The 27,129-nt window shown below is 35.0% G+C and overlaps 2 protein-coding genes across 5 annotated transcripts; both read right to left on the bottom strand.

Annotated features, from left to right (window-relative positions):
* Positions 1-3,475: 3,475 nt before the first annotated feature.
* On the bottom strand, positions 3,476-25,554 carry LOC114277896 (regulator of telomere elongation helicase 1 homolog). Of its 4 annotated transcripts, none has more exons than XM_082910211.1 (24): positions 25,270-25,554; positions 23,698-23,957; positions 22,556-22,704; positions 22,133-22,214; positions 21,890-22,037; positions 20,803-20,959; positions 20,313-20,489; positions 19,909-20,036; positions 19,718-19,763; positions 19,038-19,179; positions 18,778-18,932; positions 18,355-18,446; positions 18,167-18,274; positions 17,999-18,067; positions 16,065-16,151; positions 10,457-10,516; positions 10,204-10,319; positions 9,725-9,782; positions 9,547-9,652; positions 8,265-8,335; positions 7,551-8,150; positions 6,203-6,348; positions 4,735-4,834; positions 3,476-3,972 (listed from the first exon to the last, which is right to left on the bottom strand). In XM_082910211.1, the coding sequence occupies exons 1-23, from the start codon at positions 25,369-25,371 to the stop codon at positions 4,753-4,755; spliced, it is 3,141 nt and encodes a 1,046-aa protein (XP_082766337.1). In that variant the 5' UTR covers positions 25,372-25,554; the 3' UTR covers positions 3,476-3,972; positions 4,735-4,752. The 4 variants fall into 4 exon arrangements, with proteins under 4 accessions (XP_082766337.1, XP_082766340.1, XP_082766339.1 ...); XM_082910214.1 differs by having other exon boundaries at positions 22,556-22,715; XM_082910212.1 differs by having other exon boundaries at positions 3,854-3,972; positions 4,752-4,834.
* LOC145813907 (uncharacterized) lies at positions 13,798-15,436 on the bottom strand. The gene is made up of 2 exons (XM_082910215.1): positions 14,287-15,436; positions 13,798-13,972 (listed from the first exon to the last, which is right to left on the bottom strand). The coding sequence occupies exons 1-2, from the start codon at positions 15,302-15,304 to the stop codon at positions 13,938-13,940; spliced, it is 1,053 nt and encodes a 350-aa protein (XP_082766341.1). The 5' UTR covers positions 15,305-15,436; the 3' UTR covers positions 13,798-13,937.
* Positions 25,555-27,129: the final 1,575 nt, after the last annotated feature.

The raw sequence follows: 27,129 nt of genomic DNA on the forward strand, positions 1-27,129 counted from the left end.
GCACGTGATTTATCCACGAGGTTCTATCATCGAAAGGTATGATATGATTATTTTATCCGCTGCATAATTGTTTGTTTTTATTTACAACGATCAAGCAAACTTTCAGTAATTTTAAAAATTGGGATGCAAACAATTGTTGGTGTCTAGAGTACTATTTTTTATTTTTTATTTTTAGCCTTGATATCACATGCAATATATGCATATAATATATATAGTTGTATAGTAGTAATGTTGAAGAAGAAAACTTTGAATATGAATAAAATTTTTATTTTTTTTCCCCACAACTTAGACCTGATGTCACATGCAATATATACATATAATATGAAATGTGTAATATATAAGAGTAGTGTTGAAGGAGAAAAGTTTGAATATGAAGAATGAAGTTTTGTTTGTTTGTGGGTTTCGTGGGGAAAGAGATTTCAATAGATATTCAAATAGTATTGTGTTGTCTGTTGCATGTTTCCCGGTGTATTAGTACGTACGAAACTGCATTTTCTAGGTAGAATATATATAATCTTCTTTACATGTTTATACAAAATGAAAAATTTTACATTGAGGTTTTGTTTGATTAACTAGATTAATAGTAAATGAATTAATAATGAATAAAATTAGTGTAAGAATGGCTATTCAGCTGAATTAAGTGGTAATAAATAATTCCCTCTTATCCATTTTTATTTTGCTAAATTTGTATATTTAACTGAATCTAATATGAATAACAAAAATTGGAACAAGTCCTATGGATTAATAATTTTTATCGTATACTATAATTCTGTCAATCAAACAAGCCCTAAATTTATACATAATAATATAATAAAAATGTATTTATTATTTATTTCAAACTAAAAAACTATTAAAAACAATTAATTATTTTAAAAATATTATTATTACATCATTTTATTCAGATTTTTTAAACAAAATTTTATTTGAAAATTATTTTCCTTAACATTTGTAATGGAGGGCATCATGGGTGCATATGATGCATTGGTCATTGAAGTTTCAAAATTCTAAAATTGTGCCCTGAATTATGATTTTATTGGTGGCCGTAACATTCTTTATCATTAGGTATTGAATACACTGATTGGTTGGTGAGACATGAACTACAACAAGAATAATAAATTAAGAATCGAAATTAAACATATATAAAATTATAAAAAAAAATTATATTATTCATGTGAGGTTTTAACTCTCAATTCAACCAATGTAAAGTTTTACATTGTGAATTTTCATCTCAGAGTGTGAAACTTGAAATTCTGCCAATTACATAGAGTTACGAGTTCCATAGTATACAAAACAAATTTTCAAAAAGCTCTTGTTTCAAATTTTATAGTCTCAAATTCCAAATTTACTCAAGTACGATTTTATAGCAAATCTCAAACCATCGATTGTGTATATATTGAAAATTGTGACAATGTAAAACCACATTTCTTGTAATATGTAATCTTTTAAAAATTTAGATTGCCTATTAGATGTTTGTAATCCCTCCCTATTCATAACCAAATTCTAACAACCACGTTTCTCAAAGTTAGATATGCTCCCATCCATTAAGAGTAGTTGGATTACATATTTTTTAAATAGTTTTTTTCTTTTTTAAACAGTTGGAAAGATATGCTCCCATCCATTAAGAGTAGTTGGGTTACATATTTTTTAAATAGTTTTTTTCTTTTTTAAACAGTTGGAATGTGTTGTTATTGTTATAGGAGATTAACTTGTAAATTTTCCACCACTTACTGGCTTGTGTATCTCGTGCCACTTGTTGCTCTGTAGAGAGAGATGACCCTAAAATGAATCGAGCTAGCTATTCAAGTTTGATTTCATTTGATGTCAACTTATTATATAAACAAATTAAATTTAACATAATTTAAAAATTATTAAATTTTTAAAACCAAACTTGAATAACGAGGTCGTTTGGAAAGATGATAAAATAGTCAAAAAGCTATTAAAAAAATTAAAAAAAATATATATATATATATATATATATGTATATATATAAAAGTCAAAATTTTCTTAATTCTTTCTACTTTTTACATATTTTTTCATAATATATATATATATATATATATTTTCAAATACTTTAATTGTTTTATCTCATATTTTAACTAAAAAACAAAAAACTACTAAAACAGACACCTAAAAAATCAAGACACATTAAATTTTTATACATTATAAAAAAATCAAGATATTTAAACTTGTTCAATTAAAATTTTGTTAAAATTGAGAGATAGCTTTATTTTTGTGCAATTGTCAGTGGGACCTAGCACTACCCAAAAATAATGTGTAGCGTGCTGTGGCTTTGAAAGGCTAAGTACTTCCACCGAAAAAGAGGGTGGTTGGGTGCAATTTGGAAGGTATGAATAAAATAATGTCTAAGACAGTCAAAATTGAAATTACATAAACAACCCCCTTGCAATGTGAAATGTGTCTTTTTCTGTTGTTTCAGTAGTGTTGCTTTCAAACCCTGTTGCTTTATTCCAGCCAGTATCTTAGGGAAGAAAACACCCTACACCATTACCTAAAGAAGAAAACATGGTTGGTGAATTATCAAAGATGAGTGATTAGCGATGAAGGATGGACAAATCTGATGGCCTGCAGTTGGATTGGTTAAACTTAGCTGAAATTAGTGGTTGAAATGTAGCCGGAGTTCACAAGGTTGTGGAGGTTTGTCAAAGAAAAATGTTTGAGAGCCCGAAATCAGTGGCTCGAATTCGTTTTTTTTTCTTTTTCTTTTTCTTCCTTTTCTTTCTTTTCTTCTTCTTCTTCGTTTTTGAACACAGAAGAGAAACAGAGGCGAGAGAGAGTCGTCGCAGCTCGTCGGCCGATCGTCGAAGCTCGTCGCAGCTCGTCGGCCGATCGTCGCATCACAGCCCCGCCTTCGCCTCCAGCCCTATTTTGATGGCCCCTCCAGTTCCTTTCTCCTTCTCTTCTTCTTCTTCTTCCTCCTTCCTTCTCAAATTCAAGCCAAATTCAAGCCAAAACTTTCGAGCTCTGTAACGGGACTGTTTGTCAAAACATGGTCAGATATCATTTACGGTGATCATTTGATCACTAGAGCCCACAAGAACATGGCTAGTCATAGGTAGGTGAGGGAAAGAGAGAACCTTTTGAAAACACTTTTTTCCTAAAATTTTGAAATCGATTTTAATTTTGTTAAAACAAACAAATTTAGAAGATAAAAATAAAAAAATAAAAAAAGAGAATGTTACCAAATGATAGGCCTAGAGGAATATCATCATTGCCTTCACCCTTCTTGTATCTCTTGTCAACTAGTGAAATTAAGCCCCAGACCTAGATAATGTTGAGAATCCAACTACACTAGATAATGTTGAGAATCCAACTACATTTGTGGGGGAGAGCGCCCAACCAGAGGGTTTGTGGGGGATGTATAAATTCATTGCTTCTCCCTAAAATCTCGAAAGAGGTTTCTAATTGGGTAGCTCATCAAATAATTATCTTTCTGGGTAATACATAGAAGACAAAGTTAGCAAAAGTAAATACATTTATGTAATTTACAGTACAAAGGATACAAGATTTGTGACAACCTTAGATGCACAAAAACAAGAAGGAACTGTCTGATTTCCCTATGCAAAAATACTAAAAGCATATATTACAGTACATTTCATCTTCCTTTTTGTGAGTTCTGGTGGGCTGAGAAAACCATAATACTAAGGACTATCTTCATGTCTACATTTCAAACTAAATTTCCAGGCTTTTTTTGTATCCCCCACTTATTTGCTGATGCAGCTTTGATTTCAAACAAAACTTCTGATTCATTAAGCTTCAAAATTAGTATAGATGGAGCACCAAATTGTACCTTTCGTAATCTGGAGGTGGCAGCCCCACAACATAATAGAGGAAATGTTTCTTGGACTTCCTTGACAGTAACTACACCAAAACTATAGCTTTCATATTGTGTAAGTACTTTTTGTCTCTCAAAATCGCAAAATGATGTTTATTTTTCCATTAACCTCAAATACTCTGCATATTAAAACATACAAAGTAAGAAATTACCAAATGTTCTAAAGTATGAACACAAATAGAGCACATATACAGATTCTTTTTGGCCCATCAAGTAACTTCATCATTTAGTTGTCAAGCCTTTCTGAAAATCAACAATAAAATTCTGCTCTCAAAGAGTTTATCTTGCAAAGCATATTAAGCAAAAAATAATAATTTAATTTTTTCCTCAATTCTGAAACTAGTTTACTCAAATTGCATTCAATATGCCAGTATCCCTTGTGTTCAACTTAAAATCTCAAGTACAGTACTACATTTCATCGTACTAGAAGGGAAGGCACACACTGTGTGCCAAATTAACAAAATATATATATAAAGTAGTTGTAACTACTTTGCAAGTGGAAAGTCAGGTTTTACTTTTGGAAAATGAAAGTCCACAACTTCATGAACACCAAATTGGGTGCTCCCTTTCTCTCTCTCTCTCTCTCTCTCTCTCTCTCTCTCTCTCTCTATATATATATATATATATAAGTATATAGCTAACATTTGTTTCTATTTCAACAAGATACTGCTAAGCACAAAAAAGATATGATTTCAACTCCTTATACACGCATATTATTATCAAATATTCAACAGCATTTATTCAGTTCATCTCATGATAGTAATGGCTCTATCAAATATCTTTGACACTAAATCATTCGACAATAATACTCACCATATTTCTGTCAATAGAATACTAAAAATGCAACACCTAGAATTAAATCCAATATATAAATACTTTACATGGAAGAATTTCTTTCTTCATAAGTCGACTGTGTTGTCACTTCTTTTAAGGTACTGCTCATATAAGGAATGATACTTTGCAGGGATATAATCCTTGAATCTGTCAACAATGACAACAAAAAGATTGAGATCCAGGAATGCTAAGGCAAGCAGATAAAAGACTTTCCACAAATATAGTTATTGAGTGCAAAAGAAAATTCCTTGAAAGAAGTTGATGGGATTATAGGAAAAACTGAAAAACTGCAGAATAATTTGTAACAGGAAACAAATTATCTCTCTCAAAAACAAGTCCAAGAGGAGCTAATTCATGTAGATTCATGATCATACGATATTCGATGATGTGAAAGTGCATGGTCAACACACACCTAAAGCATTTGCGTTCTGCTTGCAGCCAATACAATTAAAACCTAACTTGCAGGAGATTCAACAACCAAAGCTACTGGTTTGGCATATTCAAACCAAAGATTTGCAAATGCATCATTCAGAAGATGGTTCCCATCCAGAAATCCTTTGACGTCTGTTGGTTAGTTTTTTGGTTGATGCATATATAAAGAAAGAGAAAGAGACACATCCCACTAAAACAACTATTTGTTGTTGCATTCTCGTAGTATGAAAAATTAAGTAAGGAAAGGGTTGTCTTAAGGCAAGGCTAAAGCAATTGACCTGAATAGAGAGTTAAATCAAATTACATAATAACCTCTCTCTCTCTCAAGCAGGTTCAAAAGGCGCTAATGGTGTAGATTTGTGTGCTCAATCCAAAATAATGAAGATAAAGTCTTGTTGGATTGACTTGAATAGAGAGTTAAATCAGTTTTAATTTAATAGAAAGAGGGAAGCCATTGGGAACAATGGATGTATCTGGTTCATCAAATGCCAACTGCTGACTGAAATTACAAAGAAGTGAGCAAAGAGTGCAAGCACATCTACACACACATGCAAGATGCAATTCCATTTTTTTTTTTAAAATACAGGAGTATATCCAGAAAAAAGCAAGCTAAAGTTTGATACATTCCATCTCAAGTTACTAAATCAGAAATGCCAACATGCTTCTAGGAGTATCTGTACTCAAAAAGATCTAATGAAAGAAAAATTACCAGCAATAGAAAAGTGTATCCCGTGCAACAAATAACACATACAGGATGCGGTGTGTTTAGGCTTAAGTATCTAGCAATTATATCACATTATCAATTTTGTTCTTGGATGCGCTCAGTCATATACTGCACAACATATGATCCAATAAAAATAAAATGACAAAATCAAACTTGTGCATATGATATACTCCAAATAGCAAGATATTAGAACACAGGACAAAACTGCTGGGATATCACAATCAAAGACTGCAGGAGGTGCAGCAGCTCTTTTTTTGTTTCACTAATTAATCAGTAACCACACTCAGGCAGTGAATAGGTTCCGTTATAAAGAATGATTTTGAACCTTATAGAACTGGTAGTGTATATCGCGCTCTTACCTTTCACGAAGTGGGAACCTATCTGGAAAAGAGAATAATCTCACAATGCATTGTAAAACTTGATCTATCTTCATGGTTTTAGACTTGAGTGCTTTCATAAAACCCAAAAATTCTTTATACTCTGCATCAGTAAGCTTCTCTTTAACCTGTAAGGCTCACAGTTCCAAACATATGCTTAGTCAAAAACTGTTCATTGACATCCAAGATAAGGAAAGCATAAGATGGTCACTTTACCTTTCTTAATTAGAGAGAGAACAATATAGCAGTATTCAGAAATAAGAGTTCCAAAAAGTCGAATGTAACATTACTGCTAAACCTACTCGAGGCTACAATGTTCTTCTGCAAAATATGCATTCCATGAGGAACTTTTCAAGATACTTTGTAGGGGTACGTCATGGAATACTTCAATTTTTTTTAGGAATGAACTGCCAGGGAAATTCCTTTAAGGTCATTTTTAAAACACGCTGAAACTTCATAATACCTAGTTATGGAAAGACTCTCAAGGATAAGAGACTAAAAAATCCTTATTTCCTAGCTGGCCTCGCTGAGGTTTTGTCACAAAGTCAATCAACTCATCTCTAAATTCAGTTATTTTAGACACTTGGGCTTGCTTTGATCTGATTAATACATTAATTCAAGTTATCTACGGGAGTAATGACCTTTCTTTTTCAATTGCATAATTCAATAAAGAGCATAAATATATGTAAGAACAAAGAAACATATGTGAAAGGAGGATGGTGCATGGTAGGGACAAGATGGTGCCGACATTAAATTTCAAGGAAGAATTGTTATGTTTAATAGTCAAAATGGAGGTGATAGTAGATACGAAATCTCAAGGGATGCTTCTTACTTGAATTCTAGCTAAAATCATTTGGTGACTAAAAAAACCATAATTATTTTTCTCTCATTTGATATGTTGATAATGACAAATATCCTATTATAAGAATACACAGGAACAATTTATATGCTTGGCCTGTCCTCCGTCTCAGTCTTGAAAATTCTCAAACAATTGGTGATCGAGTCGTAATAGAATATAAATCTATACAGAAAGGAAACACCAACAAGTATATTTATTTTTTTAGTCCACAATTTTCCAGATCAGAGACAACATAAAAAAAATTAATCTGTAATACGGGGAGTCAAACAACATTGACAAAGAGAGAGAAAACATAGCCTGATTTGCATATCAGCTATCAAAATATTATTGTCAGATAGTTTTTACTAGACCACAATGTGATAAATCATGGTTGTCCCAGCATGATAAAAAGTAACCAAGAGATTAAATGGGTGGAGTTGATATAAGGCTCAAATCTCAATGTTGACCAAATGAATCTAGTTTGAATTTAACCTGGATCAGAAAAGCATATCCTTTTCTTTCTTCATCACCACAAGGTGAAGGACTTGACAGAACCACCTTGTTTTTCTGACTAAGCATTTCTGTTTTTCTTTGTGCAATCATCTCATCTCCAAGCAGCACTGCTGAACCAACTTCAGCATTTTGGAAGCTTCCATAATCGCTGACCTGCAATTTCTCGTGTTTCACCAAATTGTTTATGGTAGAAGTGGTGTTCAGCTGTGCTTCCCTGACGATCGATGAAGGTTCATGAGAATTCTCAATATGTTGTGTTAGAAAAGGCTCCAATTTAGGCTTCTTCAAAGAACATGATGCAATCAGTCCTCCCCTTGTTTCTTCATCCACTGAGGAATTACTGGTCAAATCTTGTTCACAGTTTATTTGATGTATACTTTTCCTCCCAGGAATCAACAACTTTTTCTGATTGCTGAACAGATCACCTGAATGTTTCAACATAAAACTCGGCTTTTGCTTGTACGGAGTCAGAGATGAACGATTAGCAGGAAGAATTCCTCCCCATTGGCTAGATATGTCTTCAACCTCAGATGTAGAAGATGAAAACTTATTACAGCAATTTGAATCCATTGGCATGGTCTGCATACAAATCCACCAGCAAGAAAGAGGAAACAGTGAAAATAGACAAATGCCACAGATAACTTTTTCTACAGTGGAGTATGAGTTATCACTCAGAAATAATCAAAGAAATACCAGGGGAGCAACTAAGTTTTCCAAGTGAAGTTTGTCAAAGGGCCGTGCAGTTTCCAATCTATTCACATTTCCTGCAACAGGACATAAGCAAACCATTAGCCATAGCATATTCAACCAACTTTTTAAATTGCACAAACCAAGAAATATGTGCAAAACTCACCCTTGAAATAGAAATGGGAGGACAGTTGGGTTCGGTCTCCAAAATGATTCAGATAATTTTAGCAAAAATAGCCTTTAGGTCAAAAGACAAGCATACAGACATTACAAACTTTAAGATACCAAAATAAGTTCTTTCAAGATATCAACAAACAGAAAATAATGAAGCAATTTGGTTTCCCCATTACCCAAGTGGTATAAATAGTATTGGAGTCATTTTCCAGGGCGTTTATTCCTTTATTAGGTAAAGTAAAATTCTTATCAGAACCAGATTCAAGGAGGTGATCAATTTGCTGCTCTTCTCTAAATTATTTCAATTAGGATTTGGAAAGTACAAACCGGTGTAAGAATCTGCTATAGAACTCTAACTCAAGGAGCTGAAGCACCTTTTAAATGCGTATTTTCTTCATATAAAAAGAGGTAATCTAAATTTGATATTTGGAAAACTACAAGATGTGTATGTTGGTTTTTGTACACTTCTCCTTTTGGTTTTTGTAGATTTTGTGGAGGATTTGATTTGTTAGTTTTGTTTAGTCCTTTTGTGGGCTACATTTTTGTATTCTTTGCATCGTCTTGATGCTTTTTAATAAAGTTGTGTTTACATCTCCATTCATATATCATTAGTAATATAGCTCTTAATGAGATTATCTTCTGCAAACCAAACTTCTTTATCACCCCATACCCTTTGGCTTTTGATGATAAGCTTGATAATCAATAACCATAACCAGGCAATTAAAATCTTGGGCTCAGAAAGTTCAAAATACTAGAAGAGAAAATCCAAACAGCTTTACTGATTTTAAGCCACTGCACTGCAATCAGGAAAAGGCCACCAATTGCAATTGACCCTCTACTTGCCAATACTTCTATTGCAACTAGCTTGGAGTAAATTTCATAATTACTTTCATGGACAAAAAGATGAGACAGTAAATTTTCCTTTAACAAAAGCTAGGGAACCAACACATTTCTTGGAACAAACCGATGCATATGATCCACAAAGATCGATGATTTTAATAAATTCCTAGGGTCTACTTCAACACTTGCACGTAAATGTCATGAAGGTAGAACATAGAAATGTATTGTAAAAAATGTGAAACTAGTAAGTATCCTTTAGCTAAAAGATACTAACCATGGTCCTCACTCCGTGTTAGTTCCAGCTTTGTAGGACCGCGAATTGCTCCATCTCGGAAAAAACGTGTCAATGTGAAAACTACATCCCCGAATTTGGAGTAACACTGCATGGGTAACAGTGTGCCAGTGTGAGTTTTTCAAACCATAAATCTCAATACAAACCCCACAAAATGCACCTTGATATGAGGCTGTATCCAAAGTGATATCTGGGACTGGCGACTTGAATGTACAAACCTGTTTACAACACAGGAGGTGACAGAAAAAAACTAGATTAGTTTAATGAAGAACTCTGGAATCTAACAGGATTAATTGACAGGTAAAAAGAAAGGACAAAATTTTCATGTTCACCAAACTGAAAACATTACTGGCAATTCAATAAGAGCAATGATAAAAATCATAGGACTAGCACCAAAAAAAATTATTCTCATACAAAAGCAAAGCATACAAATGATCAGACATCTTCCTCACATAAAGAAAATATAACAAAAAATTGAATTAAAATGTAAAAGAATTGATGACTTTGCAGATCTATTGCACCTGGTTTCACCTTTTAATAGGAACCACTGAGAACATGCAGGGTGTAATATACAATTGTGACAACAAATGGCTACATTTCAATGCAATTTCTAGTTTTTGCAAAAAAAATAACTACAACCTTTCATCACAAAATATAATTGCACCATAATCATGGCGGTGACGAATGACACGCCCAACAGCCTGATTCACAGCCCGCAATGCTTCTTGACTGTACCACTCTTCTCCAGTCAGAACCTGCAATTTCGATGTAAGTACACTTGAAAAAAAAAAAAAAAAAATGTGATTAAAAAAAAAAAAGGTAGCTTATCTATAAAGGAGAAAGATTACTAAAGAGTAAAGTTCTAAGTCATGTTTGGTGGTATCAAGACCACCTTACATCCCATTTGTTGTGACCGTGTGTGTTGATCCAAGTACTCTCGCTTTAAACGAACCTGTCACACATCACATAAAAATACAAGATTTATTTAATAAAAAGGTGACATGACGAAAAAAAAAAAATCTAAGCACATGAATTAAAATGTAGTATGGTTAGAGTGAACAACAGAACAGAAGCGGTTTTCTAGGAAAGACTTAGAAAATATGAGGAAGAAGAACTCCGAAAATATGAGGAAGAAGGAATATATTTCTGTTATATTCAAAACTTCTTATCTTACAAGACCAAATGACACTCCTTATATAGGAGATATTACAAACATCATTATAACCCATTATATGCCACTTACATATTATATATTACCACTATCTACCACTATCATATTATATATATGCCACTATCTACCACCAACACCACTATCATATTCTATACATGCCACTATCTACCACCAACACCACTATCATATTATATACATTAACACAAATTTCCAGCACTCCCCCTCAAGCTGGTTTGAAGATATCTTCCATAGCCAGCTTGCTAGTCAGCTTATCAAATTGCTTCTTGTGTAGTCCCTTCGTTAGCACATCAGCTAATTGTTCACCTGTTGGAAGGTAGGTCATACAGATTATGACAGCATTGATTTTCTCCTTGATGAAATGTTTATCCACTTCTATATGTTTTGTGCGATCATGTAGAACTGGATTATGAGCTATAGATATAGCTGCTTTGTTGTCACAATAGACCTTCATAGGTGTCGGGTGAGAAAGCTTTAATTCTTCAAGAATTCTTTTAATCCACATTACTTTACAGATTCCATGGGCAACAGCTCTGAACTCTGCTTCTGCACTACTTCTAGCTACCACATTCTGTTTTTTACTCCGCCATGTAACTAGGTTCCCACCTACAAAGGAGCAGTATCCGGATGTTGATCTCCTGTCTATAACACTTCCTGCCCAGTCTGCATCTGTGTATACTTCAACTTGAAGATGTCCATGTTTCTTGAACAGTAAGCCTCTCCCTGGAGTTCCTTTCAAATATCTTAAGATCTTATAAACGGCTTCAAAGTGCTCTGCCCCTGGTGAGTGCATGAACTGACTTACCATGCTGACTGCAAAGGCAATATCAGGCCGCGTATGAGACAAGTAAATCAATTTCCCTACAAGTCGCTGATATTATTCCCTCTCTTTGACTTCTTCAGCCTTAGTAGCTTGTAACTTCAAGTTAGGCTCGATCGGAGTCTCCACCATCTTACAACCAAGCATACCTGTTTCTCCAAGGAGATCAAGAACATATTTTCTCTGATTAACGAATATACCTTCCTTGGATCTTGCAAATTCCATTCCGAGGAAATACTTGAGGGCTCCCAGATCCTTAATGTGAAATTCTTTTGCGAGTTTCTCTTTGAGGGCTGCTAACTCTGCTTCATCATTACCAGTTAAAATGATGTCATCAACATAAACAATCAAAATTGCAATTTTACTGTTTTTTGAATGTTTATAAAATATTGTGTGATCTACTTGACTCTGCGAGAAGCCACAACTGATAACTGCCTTCCCAAAGCGTTCAAACCACGCTCTTGGTGATTGTTTGAGTCCGTATAATGACTTGTTCAATCTGCATACTCTGTCGCTTCCAAGTCTCTGCTCAAATCCCGGCGGTAGGCTCATGAACACCTCCTCTTCAAGATCACCATTGAGAAATGCATTTTTAATGTCAAGTTGATGTAGAGGCCAATCTGAATTTATTGCAAGAGATAACAGTACTCTGATGGAATTTATTTTAGCAACAGGAGCAAACGTCTCCTGATAGTCGATCCCATAAGTTTGAGTGAAGCCTTTAGCCACCAGTCTCGCCTTGTATCTCTCAACGCTTCCATCTGCGTTACATTTTATCGTAAACACCCATTTACACCCAACTGTTTTCTTGTCTTTGGGTAGATCAACTATCTCCCAAGTACCACTTCTCCTTAAAGCATTCATCTCCTCCATGACTGCTAATTTCCAATTCGGATCATCCAATGCTTCCTGTATATTCCTTGGAACAAACAAGTGTGAAATCCTAGATGTGAAAGCTCTATGGTTTTTAGACAGTCTTTGATAGGAGAGTAATTTGCAATAGGATGTTTAATGCAATTTCGGACACCTTTCCTAATTGCTATAGGAACATCAAGGTCGAAAATAGAAGGAATAGGATTACCTAAAATTTCGATGCCAGAACTCGGGTGGACATTCGGGTCATTAGGATGGACATTCGGGTCATTATTCCTCAGATGAAATCGCTTCCTAGTATAAACCTGAAGCTCAGGATTTAGATCATTTTGTAGTACTTCTCCCCCTAAACAAGAATCTTCTTGACTAGGCACCATAGAACTTGGTTCTCCTAAGTGATAATTATCAGACAGATGTGGTTTTTGTGTAGGATAAATGACATTGGGGAGCAGGATAGAAATATCCCAAAAACGATCTTCTACTCCACTTGTCTCCCCCTGAAGAGAAGTGTTGGGGAAATAGGATTTTGTTTCCACAAATGACACATCCATACTCACATGAAATTTCTTGGTTTGAGGATCGAAACACTTATACCCTTTTTTGTTTGAGGAATAACCCAAAAAAACACATTTTATAGCACGGGAGTCAAGTTTTGAACGAAATTGACTGGGAACATGAACATAGGCAGTACATCCAAAAACTTTGGCGGGTAAATCAGAAAACAACCCCGTGTCAGGAAAAAAAGTTTTGAGACAATCAAAAGGTGTTTTGTATGTTAACACCTTTGTAGGCATCCTGTTTATCAAATAAGAGGCTGTTAAAATTGCTTCACCCCATAGATATTTAGGAACATGCATGTAAAACATTATAGCACGTGCTACTTCAAGTAGATGTTTATTTTTTCGTTCTGCAATGTCATTTTGTTGAGGGGTATCCCGACATGTAGATTGATGAAAAATCCCCTTTTTTTCCAAAAACTCACCCAACTGTTCATTGAAATATTCTGTTCCATTATCAGAATGTAAAATACCAATTTTGGTTTGAAATTGGTTTTCAATCATATTGTAAAAATATGTGAATAAATTTTTCACGTCAGATTTTTTATTCATCAAATAAATCCAACATAAGCGGGTATGGTCATCAATAAATGTAACAAACCATCTTTTACCAGAAAGAGTAGTGATTTTAGAAGGGCCCCAAATATCACTATGAATCAAATAAAAAGGTTTGGAAGCCTGGTAAGGTTTTGGCAAATAAGTAGAGCGATGAAATTTTGCAAAAATGCAACTTTCACAATGAAAAGAACAACAATCAATCCCTTTAAATAATTCTGGAAATAAATGTTTCAGATAAAGAAAACTAGGATGTCCTAGCCTATAATGCCATAGCATTATTTTTTCTCGAACAGATATTGAACTAGTACTATTAAAGCTCTGAGCTTTTTTATTATTAACAGGTACTTCATCAAAGTAGTAAAGACCTTCAAGCATCCTAGCACGCCCAATCATCATCCCCGAGTTCTGGTCCTGAAATTCACAATGGGATTCAAAAAATGTAACACGACAATTAGAATCCTTAGATAGTTTACTGACAGACAAAAGGTTACAGACTAAGTTGGGGACGTGAAGAACAGCATTGAGATTAATTTTCTCAGTTAGTTTAATAAATCCTTTTCCTGCAATAGGTGAAAAACTACCATCGGCTATTCTGATTTTGTCACGACCAGAACAAGGGAAATAGGTACTAAATAAATGGGAAAAACTAGTCATGTGATCGGAGGCACCGGAATCTATGATCCACGGAGAGAAGTTTAGGCAAGAGAAAGCTTTAGGATTTCTACCTGTTTGTGCCAACAAAACACTAGGAGTACCGGCTGAGGAGTTGGATTTTATCAGCTTTAAGAGTTGATCAATCTGCTCTTTGTTGAAGGGACCTGAATCGGCTTCATTAGCGGTAGGAAAGCCACGATTCTTCTCTCCTTGTTTGCTGCTTTTCCAGTTGACAGGTTTGCCATGGATCTTCCAACACGTTTCGCGTGTATGGCGAGGCTTGTTGCAAAAATCACACCAGACCCGTGGCTTATCATCAAACCTGCGCTGGTAATTTGCAGCCTTGTTGGCCGCAACATCGCTAATTAAAGCAGAAATTTCAATTGATTCACCAGTACCTTTTTTCTTAAGCATGACGCTCCTTCGGCTCTCTTCCCTTCTGACTTCGGCAAATACTTCGCCAATGGATGGGAGAGGAGGTCTGCCAATAATTCTTCCTCGCACTTCATCGAACTCGATGTTGAGGCCGGCAAGAAACTTGTAAATACGGCTGTCTTCCACAGTTTTCTTGTGGTGGTTGCAGTCGTCAACCGATTTCCATTCGTATGTGTTGAAGATGTCAAGATCCTGCCACAACCTTTTCAACGAATTGAAATATTTGGTGACAGAATCATCTCCTTGACGAATCTCTCCCAACTTCAAAGTTAATTCGAAGACTTGAGATTGATTTCCTAGGTCAGAATACATCTGACTAACATTATCCCACAATTCTTGTGCAGTAGTATAGCACATGTAATTAGAGCTTATATCCTCCTCCATGGAATTGACCAACAACCATGTCATAACCATAGAATTTTCAGCGTCCCAACTGTCGGACAGCGGATCATTAACAGCAGGAGCCTTCTTGTCACCAGTGATGTAACCGATCTTTCCTTGCCCACGGATATACATCCGGACAGATTGTGACCAGCGGAGAAAATTATCACCATTTAGGCGGATGGTGGTGATTTGGATAGAGTGAGAGTTGGACGTTTTCACCGGAATGGCAGCGGCAGGGGTTGAAGTGGTTTCGGACGTGACTTCCGACATGGCTATGACGGTTTTAGGGCTGCTGTGTTTTTTGTTGCTCTGATACCAACTTAGAAAATATGAGGAAGAAAAACTCCGAAAATATGAGGAAGAAGGAATATATTTCTGTTATATTCAAAACTTCTTATCTTACAAGACCAAATGACACTCCTTATATAGGAGATATTACAAACATCATTATAACCCATTATATGCCACTTACATATTATATATTACCACTATCTACCACTATCATATTATATACATGTCATTATCTACCACCAACACCACTATCATATTATATACATTAACACAAATTTCCAGCAGAAAGCATACCAAAAGAAGAACAATCTAGACAGCCATATTTGCATGTTTGTGTTCTGTTCCATAGCAAAGTTAACCTGAAGAAAATATATGGATATAATGATAACAGTTATGACATGACAAAATTATAGCAGGTGATGTGGACTGAATAGAGAAACTCTCAAACCAAGCCCTGGCACAGAGATAACCAAGGCCCTGGCACAGAGAAAGCATCATATACTTCTATTCTTGAACATTGTCAATTCAGCTTAAAGGAACTGCAACTCAAAAAGTTGGGTATAGTTCCACTATGGCATGTCAGGGATAAAGAAACCAGATGCCTTGAAAGATAACACTAGATTCCAAAGTTTGTTTTACTAATGCCAATTGCCAAATATATCTCGGAAAGTTGATACAATTAAAACTCACATCATGGACAACAATAACCAAGAGAAAACAGACAAGAAGATTATCAAACCTTTGGATCAGTCCTCATGGCAAACGGCATACCAGTTATCACCACAGCTCTCCCAGCATGGTCTGCAAAATCTAAACCTTCACTTACCTAATAAAACAAAGGCTATTAAGCATGGTACAAAAATGGGACTTTGGAAAGATTGTCTACTGCAGACATGAGAAGTAGCAACAAACTTCGGTCTTCACAAGTATCATCATTAAAAGGGTAGCACCCCCCAAAAAAAATGGTTACTAGATTCCAGTACCATTTAACTAGAATTTCAGAAATGTTAATTTTTTTGTTTTGTAAGATCCCAAACATGTCATCAATTACCAATATAAACACCCCCACCATGTGCGACATCAATGGAAATGCAACCTTTGACACTGAGGAAACATTTCTTCAATGACTACTTAAATTCATTTTGGCACCACAAAATACAAGAACAATGGTATCTAAGATTTACACATGCCATCATTTCTTACTGCTGAAACTTACTACTGGTAAGTAGGTAATTAATGCAGCATCAATGGCATATATTTGGGTGTAGTGGAAGTTGAGGAATACAAGAAGATCAATTTAACAGAAAGAAACCCAAGTTATGGTGCCTATGTACAACAATACAAGACATAACTACTAGCACTATCTATTTTGAAACTGTTCCAAGCATGTTCACTTGACCTTAGGGAAACATTATGTGAGAGACATGCATGAAAAGAGTCACATTGTGCAATCAGCATCTACAATGTTTGAGGTTATCTACTTAGCCGGGGAGCTGTCATCAACATGAGTCCTCATTGCAAGAGACATGTATAGGAAGCAGACTAGCCAATTTATAATTCGAGACATGATAAATGAGATGAGAGTCATTTACACAGCTTCAAGGACAGCACACAAAATTATGCCCAACAATGGGATCCACGAAACAAATTCAAAATTCCACGTTGTACTATGAACATATCGAGCACCTTCCCTGCAACTGTTCAGTTTCCTAAGATTTGAATCACAAATTGATTCATGATGGTAAGAATTTGAATTCATATTAAAATCCAGAAATCAATACAACAAAAATATACGGAAACTATGGAAAAATTGCAGTTTTAAATCCAATAATTTGATCTATTCAAGTTGATAAGTATTGGAATGTGTCCTATATCGCCTAGAGTTGCTCCATCTATGCTGATTATAAGGCTCCAGATTCCCTCTCCTTAATACCTGGGTTTTAAGGAGAAGTGTAGACTGGACTTTTCAATTTGGTATCAAAGCTTTGTTGGGCCTGTGATTAGTGTGCCTTTTGTCCAGCTACTGTATGTTGTGGTCCAGGGGAGTGTGTTGGAATGTGTCTCACATCGCCTCGAGTTGCCCCACCTGTGTTGGTTATAAGGCTCCAGATTCCCTCTCATTAATACCTGGATTTTAAGGAGAAGTGTGGACTGGGCTTTTCAATTTGGTATCAGAGCTTGGTTAGGCCTGTGATTGTGTGCCTTTTGTCTAGCTACTGTATATTGTGGTCCAGGAGCGTGTGTTGGAATGTGGCCCACATCGCCTCGAGTTGCCCCATCTGTGTTGGTTATAAGGCTCCAGTTTCCCTCTCCTTAATACCTGGGTTTTAAAGAGAAGTATTGGTTGGGCTTTTCAATTATAAGCCACTTGTAGAATGAAGTAAAGAGTCCTGATTATTTCATGCATCTCTAGTTACCATCATAACACTAACCATCTGTTAAGATGATGTAATAGCATAGCATCAAGGATGACAAATTGACAAAAGTGTTGTCTGAGTTCATTCATAGCTGTTGTTTAACACATCATGTGCACATTTATTGGAAGCTTCCAAAGGCCTTATAAGAGCTCTTCAAATGCTTCCAAAGCAATTACACAATTTTATAGTGCAACAGAAGAACAAACAAGTTTACCACAACACAAGATGTTGCTTAAATTTCAAAATGAAGCCACACCTTGCCACGACAAACCGCAAAAAATACTGCACCAGAAGCTGTGGAGTCCTTCAACTTAATCATGTAGTCCTGCCCAAAAATGAATTCATAAGAAATATCTGAGGTGAAGGCAGTATATAAGGGAAATTTGAAGAAATGTTGACCAAGTACGTAGATTAATTTCCTTACGTCAATTGACAAAAGGAAAAGTGATGATTGTCTTGGTTCTACAACAGCTTGCTTATGTTTGCAGATTCTCTCCCAGATTGTGCTGGAAATTGTTGAGTTTGTATGAATCTAGAGAGTAAGAAGGATAGTTCATCAAGATAAAATGCAAACAGATCACAAATCTTCACTACTTGTGCTAGAACCCTTACCGTATTCTTCCAACACCCAATACATTGATCCAGAAGGTAGTAAGATGGAAAAAATACTAGCAAGCCATCCGGTACAATTCGAGCAAAATTGACTGAAGCATCAAAACCACGGAACAAAAACTTCATGAAATAATTATCATACTAATGAGGCTACTGACTTCAGAAGGAAGATTGATTTAAACAAAGCTTCATTTGCAATTTTCCTTGTAAAAAATGTAAACATCTTCAGTTAAGTGCAATGAAAAGCCAAAATTTTCCTCCATCAGGAAAACAAGTCAGGTTTTAAAAAAGCAATATTCTTCCTAAACCATCAAACCCCAAAACTATCCATGTACAAGGTATTCAAATCATTTACCAAGAGATAGTTTGTCATACATGTATATCATTACATAGAACCCGCATTCTTAATACCTAATTACATACCAATAGCATTGCCAAGCTCTAGCTTGTACTCTACAGAATCACGGCTTCGATATGAGGAGTTGAAAGAGTAACTAGATGGACCAGCTGATACAACTCCAGCCCATATCTGATTTGCAGATATAACATGAGGATTCTCCAAACGAACAGGAAATTCTCTGACATGACAATCAAAGAAAAAAGGAATTTTTTTTTTTTATCAATTTCGGAGCTCATGACACAACCAAATAAACACTAAGACCAATCTGTCTAAAGTGACTTACAACTTAAATTCCTGAGCAAATGAATCCATTGGAGATAATGTGCCAGATGTCAAAATGATGGATCCAACACCCAACTGGGAGAATTCTTCCATGGCAATTCCTGGATTAAAACACCACCAGCTGAGTGTTCTAGAAGCCTTACCTGCAGCATGAAAATCAATGAAAATATATAAGGAGGTATAGGGCAAGAATGCATGTCTTCAATTGCATAGAGGAGCAAGTCTACAAGACTAGGCCATTCCAGAATTTGTTGCTTTAATACAACGCAAAGGAAAAACTTCACAATATTGTTCAAAAAAAAAAAAGAAGGAAAAACTTCACAATGACATAATTCAACTTTTCATGACATAATTTCATATAGGCTTGAGCCAAGGATTCCAGATGCCTTGCAGCCAGAGTGAATTAAGCGAACCTTCAGTTTGAAGACAGTTTGCTTGTTATTATTCTTCAACATAGTCCTAATTTTTTATTAGATCCAGAGAATTTATTCCATATAAATGATTTTCTGTGCATACGGTCACATACATATTGTAAACATCAGTGACAAACTGATAATTCAAAAGAAAGAGAAAAATAAATAAATACATATGTACATCACAGAAATATAATATTTAATACACATCAAGTATATCAAATTAAGTTAAGACTCAAACTTTAGAAGAAATATGTCTCCCTATCACCTTTAAAAGCAGCTGCAGCACTAGCTTCAACTTCCTGAACATGAAGCTTAGGAAACAAAAAAATAAAAATAAAATCAAGTCAGACAATTATCTCATGGAAAAAACTCCAGCTATAAAGTTACAACGCATATAATATAGTTGCCCTACCTAACTATACGATTAGTTAAAAACATCATTATATCCAAACTTACACGATAATATTGAGCATGAGCTCTACCACCATCTCTGAAAATTATTTTAAGAATGTCACCCATACTATCCAGCCTGCATACAGTTCTCTTCATCTTGTGTGGCCCTCCACTATCAGTGACATTTGCATCTAAAGAAAAGAAAAAGGAATTCAGGTCAAAATAAACCAAAATAGATCAGAGGATAGATAACAAAAAAATTAACCACCATCCATGTTCTAAATTATGAATTTGTCCATCCAAATATTGATAAACAAGAAAGACATATATGAAAAAGAGTGACTCATTATTTTGATTATATTGGTGTAACAAAACTATATGTCCCACACATAAAACCATTAATAACAATTGACTTGGAGAATGCTGAAACCACAACTGTCAAGGCTATGTGACTGTTTATAGCTTACCTTCCTCAAGAAGCATAACAGCTTCTTCAATTGTACCAATCAGCATTGTGGCAGTTTTATATGTGATGTTCAGATCAGCAAGTAGTTCATAAATGTAAGGCCCAGGCTTGGTAAAACCAAATTCTTTGGATTCAATAGGGACTTCAGCAATCCGCTTCTCAAGTTTTAAAAGAAGTGCTGCCAGAAATGCATGATTTAACTCAGAAAATTGATCACCCATGAATATAATGAAAAAAAGAAATAGATAAAGCAAATATGACTCAAAATATAACTAAATATATGATAAAGTTTCCAGTAAAACAAGATTTATTGCTCTAAAATAAACAAGCTGGTTTCTGAATCAGCCAAGGAACTAGTATAAATGCTATTAGAACAGTAAAATATACATCATGAAAGTAATACTATTAGAACAGTAAAACATACATTATGAAAGTAGTGATAAGGAATGGAAACATCTATATAATTGATTCGGTCAACCAATTTAATTTACCTCTGAGAATTGCAAAATTATCTGGATTACATGATTTGTCATTTGAATTATCCCTCCTTGCAATAGAAAGGTCTACACAGTTTTTTGCTTCGGAAATGCACGCTGTAAGAATCCATGAAGGCAAGTCAAAAGACGCAGCATCTGCACATAAGCTTTCCTGGATTTTAAAGGAAATTTTAGTTTTTGCCAATAGCTAAAGTCAAAATATATTAAATACAAGTTAAAAACCTGCATGATTTACACTGAATAATTAATTTTTTGTCACATACATCATAGAAATTATGAGAGGAGATGAGCAGGGGAAAAAAAAAACTATAAGCATAGATACTCCAAAAAGACAACGTATGTATTGGATATGCGTGAGAGATAAGGATATGTGCCCAATACATGTCAGATACGTCCAAGAAGAACCCAACACAACTTTTTTTTCTTTTTTTTTTCACTTTTAGATACGGCTCAGACACAAGATGATACGGCTTAAAATAAGTAGGATATGGCTCAAATATAGAGGATATGGTTCAGAACAAATAAAGTAATGGTTTCTATTTAAATTACAAATCAGAAGGGCCTTATTGGCAAAATTGAAAATTGAAGCCCAATTTAAGCTTAACCAAAGAAGAAAACAACATCAATTTTAGGGCTTCTCTTCTCCTCTGATACATTTCTTTGTTGGTTGAGCCCCTAGCGAATTCCTCCATACCAAAGCAAGCACTTGAATCCTTAACAATTGAATGTAAAAAACACTTGCCTTCCTCCTCTGCTTCAGGAACCGAGGCAGAGGAACTGAGGCTCTGTTAATGCTGGTTTCTAGAAAATTAACATTGCATCATTGCCTTCGTTTACAAAATCCATAATTTTAGGAAAATGAGTTCAGGAAGTTTAGGTTCAATGATTGGATTTGAGGATCTTAGCTTAATATAGAATTTGTAAACATTTTAAAATATTTAATTTTTCAAATGATCTTGGCCATACATGTCTTTTTTAGATTTTGTTGTATCTCCATATTCGAATAGTATCATATTTGTGTTTATTGGAAAAAAGTAGCTCACAAGGCCAGGAGACATCAAAAGTTAGCGTCTCTACTTACCAAGTTGTGAGCTTCATCAAATATCAATATGCTATTATTCCACTTAATCGAAAGAGATTTTCTATTCCCAGTATCAATAAGGTAGTTATATGGCGCAAACACTATATCAGCAACCTTGTGGAGCTCTCGTGACACATAATAAGGACACCTACAAAAAAGTGTGAACATTGACAATCACGAGTAAACATGAACTTATTATTTAACTTTTTGATATTAAAAGAGAACAATATGTAAAAAACTTACGGTCCACAGCTTTTTCCAATATTGACCAACTCCTCTATGTCAATAGGTTCATCTCCAAGACCGGGATTTTCCTTCATAAATTCTACAAAAGAAAAATGGAAAGGTTTGCTGTTTTCAGAAAAATTGATCCACTGAATATCAAAAGGAAGCAGAAGTTTCATTGGATTAGTACATATCATAAAGAGCCTTCTGATTGACAAGAAAGAGTCCATAAGAGCATTCAAGAATATTAAGCCATCACTATTGTGAGCGTCAGGAAATCATGTTATTTGATTCAGCTAAACAAACTCATTACCTGCTCCAATCTATCCTCTTACATATATTTACTTTAAAAGCTCATAAGTTGTGCATTGAAGCTAAAGAGAGAAACCAAACAGAATATACATCATAAAAAACAACCATGTGTTACTCATATAAAATTACCTGCAACACGAGGAAAATGGCGGCAGTATCGCTTTTTGCGCTTTTTGCAAAGGGAATGGCAGGCATTTGTCTGGGTTCTTCCACGGAGCAAACTCACTTCTTCATGAATGCATAATTGCTCACGAGATCCTAATACTACCATTTTGGGCCTGCATGTTATCTAACATTGAGCAATTTCAAATTTCAGTTTTTTATTTTTATATATAATTATCCAAAGCACTGTTAGTGACAAACCAACAACTTCAAGAGAAAAGGTATTACTTGCATGGAAAATTCTCTATGTACTCAGTTAAAGAAATACCATAACTCTTGGTCAGAATAATTACAAGTTCATCACAAAAAGGTATGGCATCTGAAGTTTCTGCAATCACCTTCCAATTCAATTAACAACTAGGCCAAGTATATAATGCATTCATGTGCAGCAATATTGATATGCATGCAGTTAATTCTTGAACAAACATTTGTCAATGTTTGTATCAAGCACACTAAATTTTCTGCTAAAAATGTCCAAGGTGCCTTATTGGTACTGGATGATACCTGATGGAAAAATCGACTGTTAAGGAAGATTTGTTCAAAGTTCAAGCTGACGAAATGTTGAAACACTGTTTTACAAGATCATACAGATTCTATATCATCATGCACACAATATCTTCACAAACCAGCAATGGAATCAGGTAATCATGTACCACATTGTTGAAGTTCAAAAGAAAAACATACATTTTTATGTGTAAATAATGTTTAAAAAAATATATTTTAACTTCATGTCCATTTGCAGGGATGCAATCTGATGGCAAATGCACCAGGAAAGGTAGATTTGAAATCTAGGTATCCTGGAAACTCTTGTAATTGTTCCAAATTTGGGGGAAACACACAAAGAATAAAAAAAGGCAACCCATAAAAAGCACAATAGGAAGAATTATAACAGAGAAAAAAATAGTAGAACTTAAACACAGACTCCTCCAACTGTCCAGCTTCAAATTTGATAACATAATGGGTAACCAAAGTACAGTTATGATTGATTAACAGAGTAACTAATACGTTAATAAATAAGATACAACAACCTCAGTACTAACGTTTATATATAAACATACGTCAATCCAGAATACAATTATGATTTGCTATATATCATGATCAACTTTGACCTGTAATTGGTTCTCTTCAACTCTTGAATAACTTGTCGAAGTTGGCTGTGAGTGCGCGAAGTGTATAGTATTGTGGGTAGATTCAATGATTCAGACTGCGACAATGGTTCATCAGAAAGTTCTTTTCCCACATTATGACTTATTTTCTCACTCCTACAGGTTGAGAATTCTCCCAAACTCTTCCTCCAAGCCAATGTAGCACAAAGAAGACACAAGGTTTTCCCAGTTCCAGTAGGGCTCTCCAACAACGCATTACATCTCTGAAAATGTTGTATCACATGCATACATGAAGTAATCAGAGAATAATATCGGTGATAATTATGATTATATATGAAATTTATCACCAAAAATAGTTCCTGGTATAAATCTCAGACATCCATAACCTTTACAAAAATAATAATGCTGTACCCATAAGATCACAAACAGATAAATGTTTTTTAAATGTTCCGAATATAACAATAGGGTTAAAAGATTGGTATATTTATTGGTATATACCAAAATGGAGATGAGACTCCCAATTACAGCACAGCAAAGTATCTTCAGAGCAATTTCATTGGGGATGATGTTATCATGTTAAAAAAAATAAAGTTTGTTCGAATCCCATCCAAACCAATATGAAAAACAGTAACCTGAAGTTGCCCAGTAACACCCAGTTGGGTTTTACAGCCAACTACTACTCATACTTAGAACAAGCTTACCCAAGCTGGTTGAACCATTGATAATTGTACCTTTCTGTGTGTGTAGAGATGCTCAGACTTAAATTACCCAGAAACCAAATCCATTTGGTTGAGAACAATATAATCCAAAGCACCGACAAGTTTCACAATCATGTCCCCAACATGAAATGCAGCTCGATATTGATCCGTGTAATGGTATAAACAATAGGCTCTCTGATTGATGATTAAAAACAAGTAATTTTATTTCCACACACCAATTCACCTCGTTTCACACACTTGAATGAAATTTTCCTTAATACAATTTTATATAGAAATACCATAATAGCCTTATCTTCTTACACCAAAACCCTAATTCTAAAACACCGCAACCATCCCCCATCACCATTGCCACCTCTCTCCTCCATCATCCCCTCCCATCGCCTGTTTCCCCCTCCACCTACAACCACCTTCCATTATGAACCATAAACTCCCACAAGCTTCCTGCCCCGAACCACCCACTTTGGAGGTCTAGGATGGAAGGGAGCTGAGAGTGGCAATGCAGGGTTGAGAGTGGCGGCGAAGAAGGGGTGGGTTAGGGTTTTGAAATCAAAGATGAGAGTATTATTGTTGAAATCAAGAGATGTGTACTGAGTTTTTTTTAATTTTTTTTTATGTATGTATTGAGGAAGTGTTCATTAAGTGTATGCACTGAGCGTGAAAATAGAATTACCCTAAAAACATACTACATAGGTTCTCTATTACATACCAGCGTAATTAATTGATTGGTAAACACAAATAAAACCTTGTAAATGTACATATAATTGTTCCATATATTCATTGCAAACGAAATGAGATCAGTAGTGTTAAAATGCGAGATACTAGAAATGAAAAAGCTGCTCTTGGCAAAATTACATACATCTTGAAGAGATTGGATCACTTTTTCCATGTACACTATCTGGCAATCGTAAGCCTCGAATGGGAAATCGACATCGACTCCCCTGATCTTGTAGATCGGCATCTGTCTCAGTAGAGTTCTCTCTCTCTCTCTCTCTCTCTCTCTCTCTCTCTCTAAAAGTACTCAGGCGGTGTGAGTGAGAGGATTTGATTGAAGAGGGATCGACATGAACGTTGGTTCTTCGCAAACCCTAGAAAAATGGAAGTCGTCTTGCAGAGAGTGAGTTGTTTCCCGCCATTTTGATCCGGTTCAACCGAGGGTCGAACAAATATAAGCCTGTTTTTGTCGGGTTGCCCATCATGAAGTCGGGTCAAGCCTGGACCAGAGTCCATGGGTAGGGTAGGGATCAGTTTTTTTGGCTTTTAAATTTTTTTGGGTTACATTCCGTGTGTTTAGTTTTATTTATTTTTTATTTTTTAGTAAATATTTTTAAAAAATTAAGTTTTTTTTTTTTACTTTTTTTTAGATACAGCTATTTAAATGTATCTGAAAAGTAAAATATTTTTAAAAATCAATAAATACACAAAAATATGAAAAATATACTAAATTCTCGTATTTTTTTGTATTTTTTGTGTTTAGTGAATTTTCTAAATATTTTTTTCACAAATATTATACTTTTTAGGAAAAATTAGTCTAAAGTCCTTCTCTTATTTTTAGTAATGGAAGAAATTCACAATATTATTTTTTGATGTATAAGGTCCCTAAACTCACACTCATATATCAGATCAGAGAAATTTGACTCTCTCTCTCTCTAATCTTCATTCTATCCAAACCAAACCCTCTCTCTTTGTGCACGTTCTGATCTTCACCTTCGCTTCTCTCTTTACCATGCATTCTGATCTTCACCTTCGCTTCTCTCTTTACCATGCAGTCACCGGAATGCTGCGATATAAGCTGAACCACTGCGATCTGAGCTGCGAGGGTTCGTGAATATTGCACTTTTTACTACTCCACCGATGGATCAGTTTGAGGTGACTCCGAACTCCAATCGTGGTGAACAAAGCTCTGGCACGAGGGCCATGGTGACAAGAAAGACGAGCCATGGTGGCCAAAGATGCAAACACGAAATGACATCATCAAAACATACACCATTGTTATATGGTGTGTGGCTTCCATGCTGTCACGACCCAACCCCAGGGCTTAGGACTGCAATCGCAACTTACTAAATAATTCTAAGCTTAACAAATAAAATGTCACAGGCGAAGGCAAATGGAAATAAAAAATAATTAAAGAGAAAATTTACTTCATTATACTATTTTAATAAGAGAAAAAAAAATACATCTATAAGGTTTTTATTATTTTATTATTCAGTGACCGACTCTAAGTAAAAACAAAATGGAGCAAAAAAAAAAAGATTGCATTATAGTGGTTCAACATCAAATTCTTGTGGGGGTTCCACTACGTGAGGTTATGGGTTTTCCTTAATGATTCAACATCAAAAGGGTAATAGCTATAAGCACACAGCAGAATAAGAAATATTATGCCAAGAATATAGGGAATGCAAAATAACCATGGATAGTTATTTAAGTTAAAATAGTAACATAATTTGAATAAACGAATGATTTAAAGTGACAGAAAATGAAATACATAAATTATGTAAATAAATAACCATAACCACGGTACAGAACAGATTAGAACAGAGGTCACTAGAATGACAATTAGAACAGAGGTCAATGGATCCATGACAAACAGAGAACTACAAGGTGGCCAAATAGATAACCACAAAGTAGTTAAACAAAAGTCAATGGTTATTTAAATCCCCCAAGGTATGGGACTCCCATGGTGATACTTACAGAAAATAATTATTTACAAAATCATTAT

The sequence above is a fragment of the Camellia sinensis genome, chromosome 15 (assembly GCF_055761805.1).
Source record: "Camellia sinensis isolate YWXY chromosome 15, ASM5576180v1, whole genome shotgun sequence".
NCBI lineage: Eukaryota > Viridiplantae > Streptophyta > Magnoliopsida > Ericales > Theaceae > Camellia > Camellia sinensis.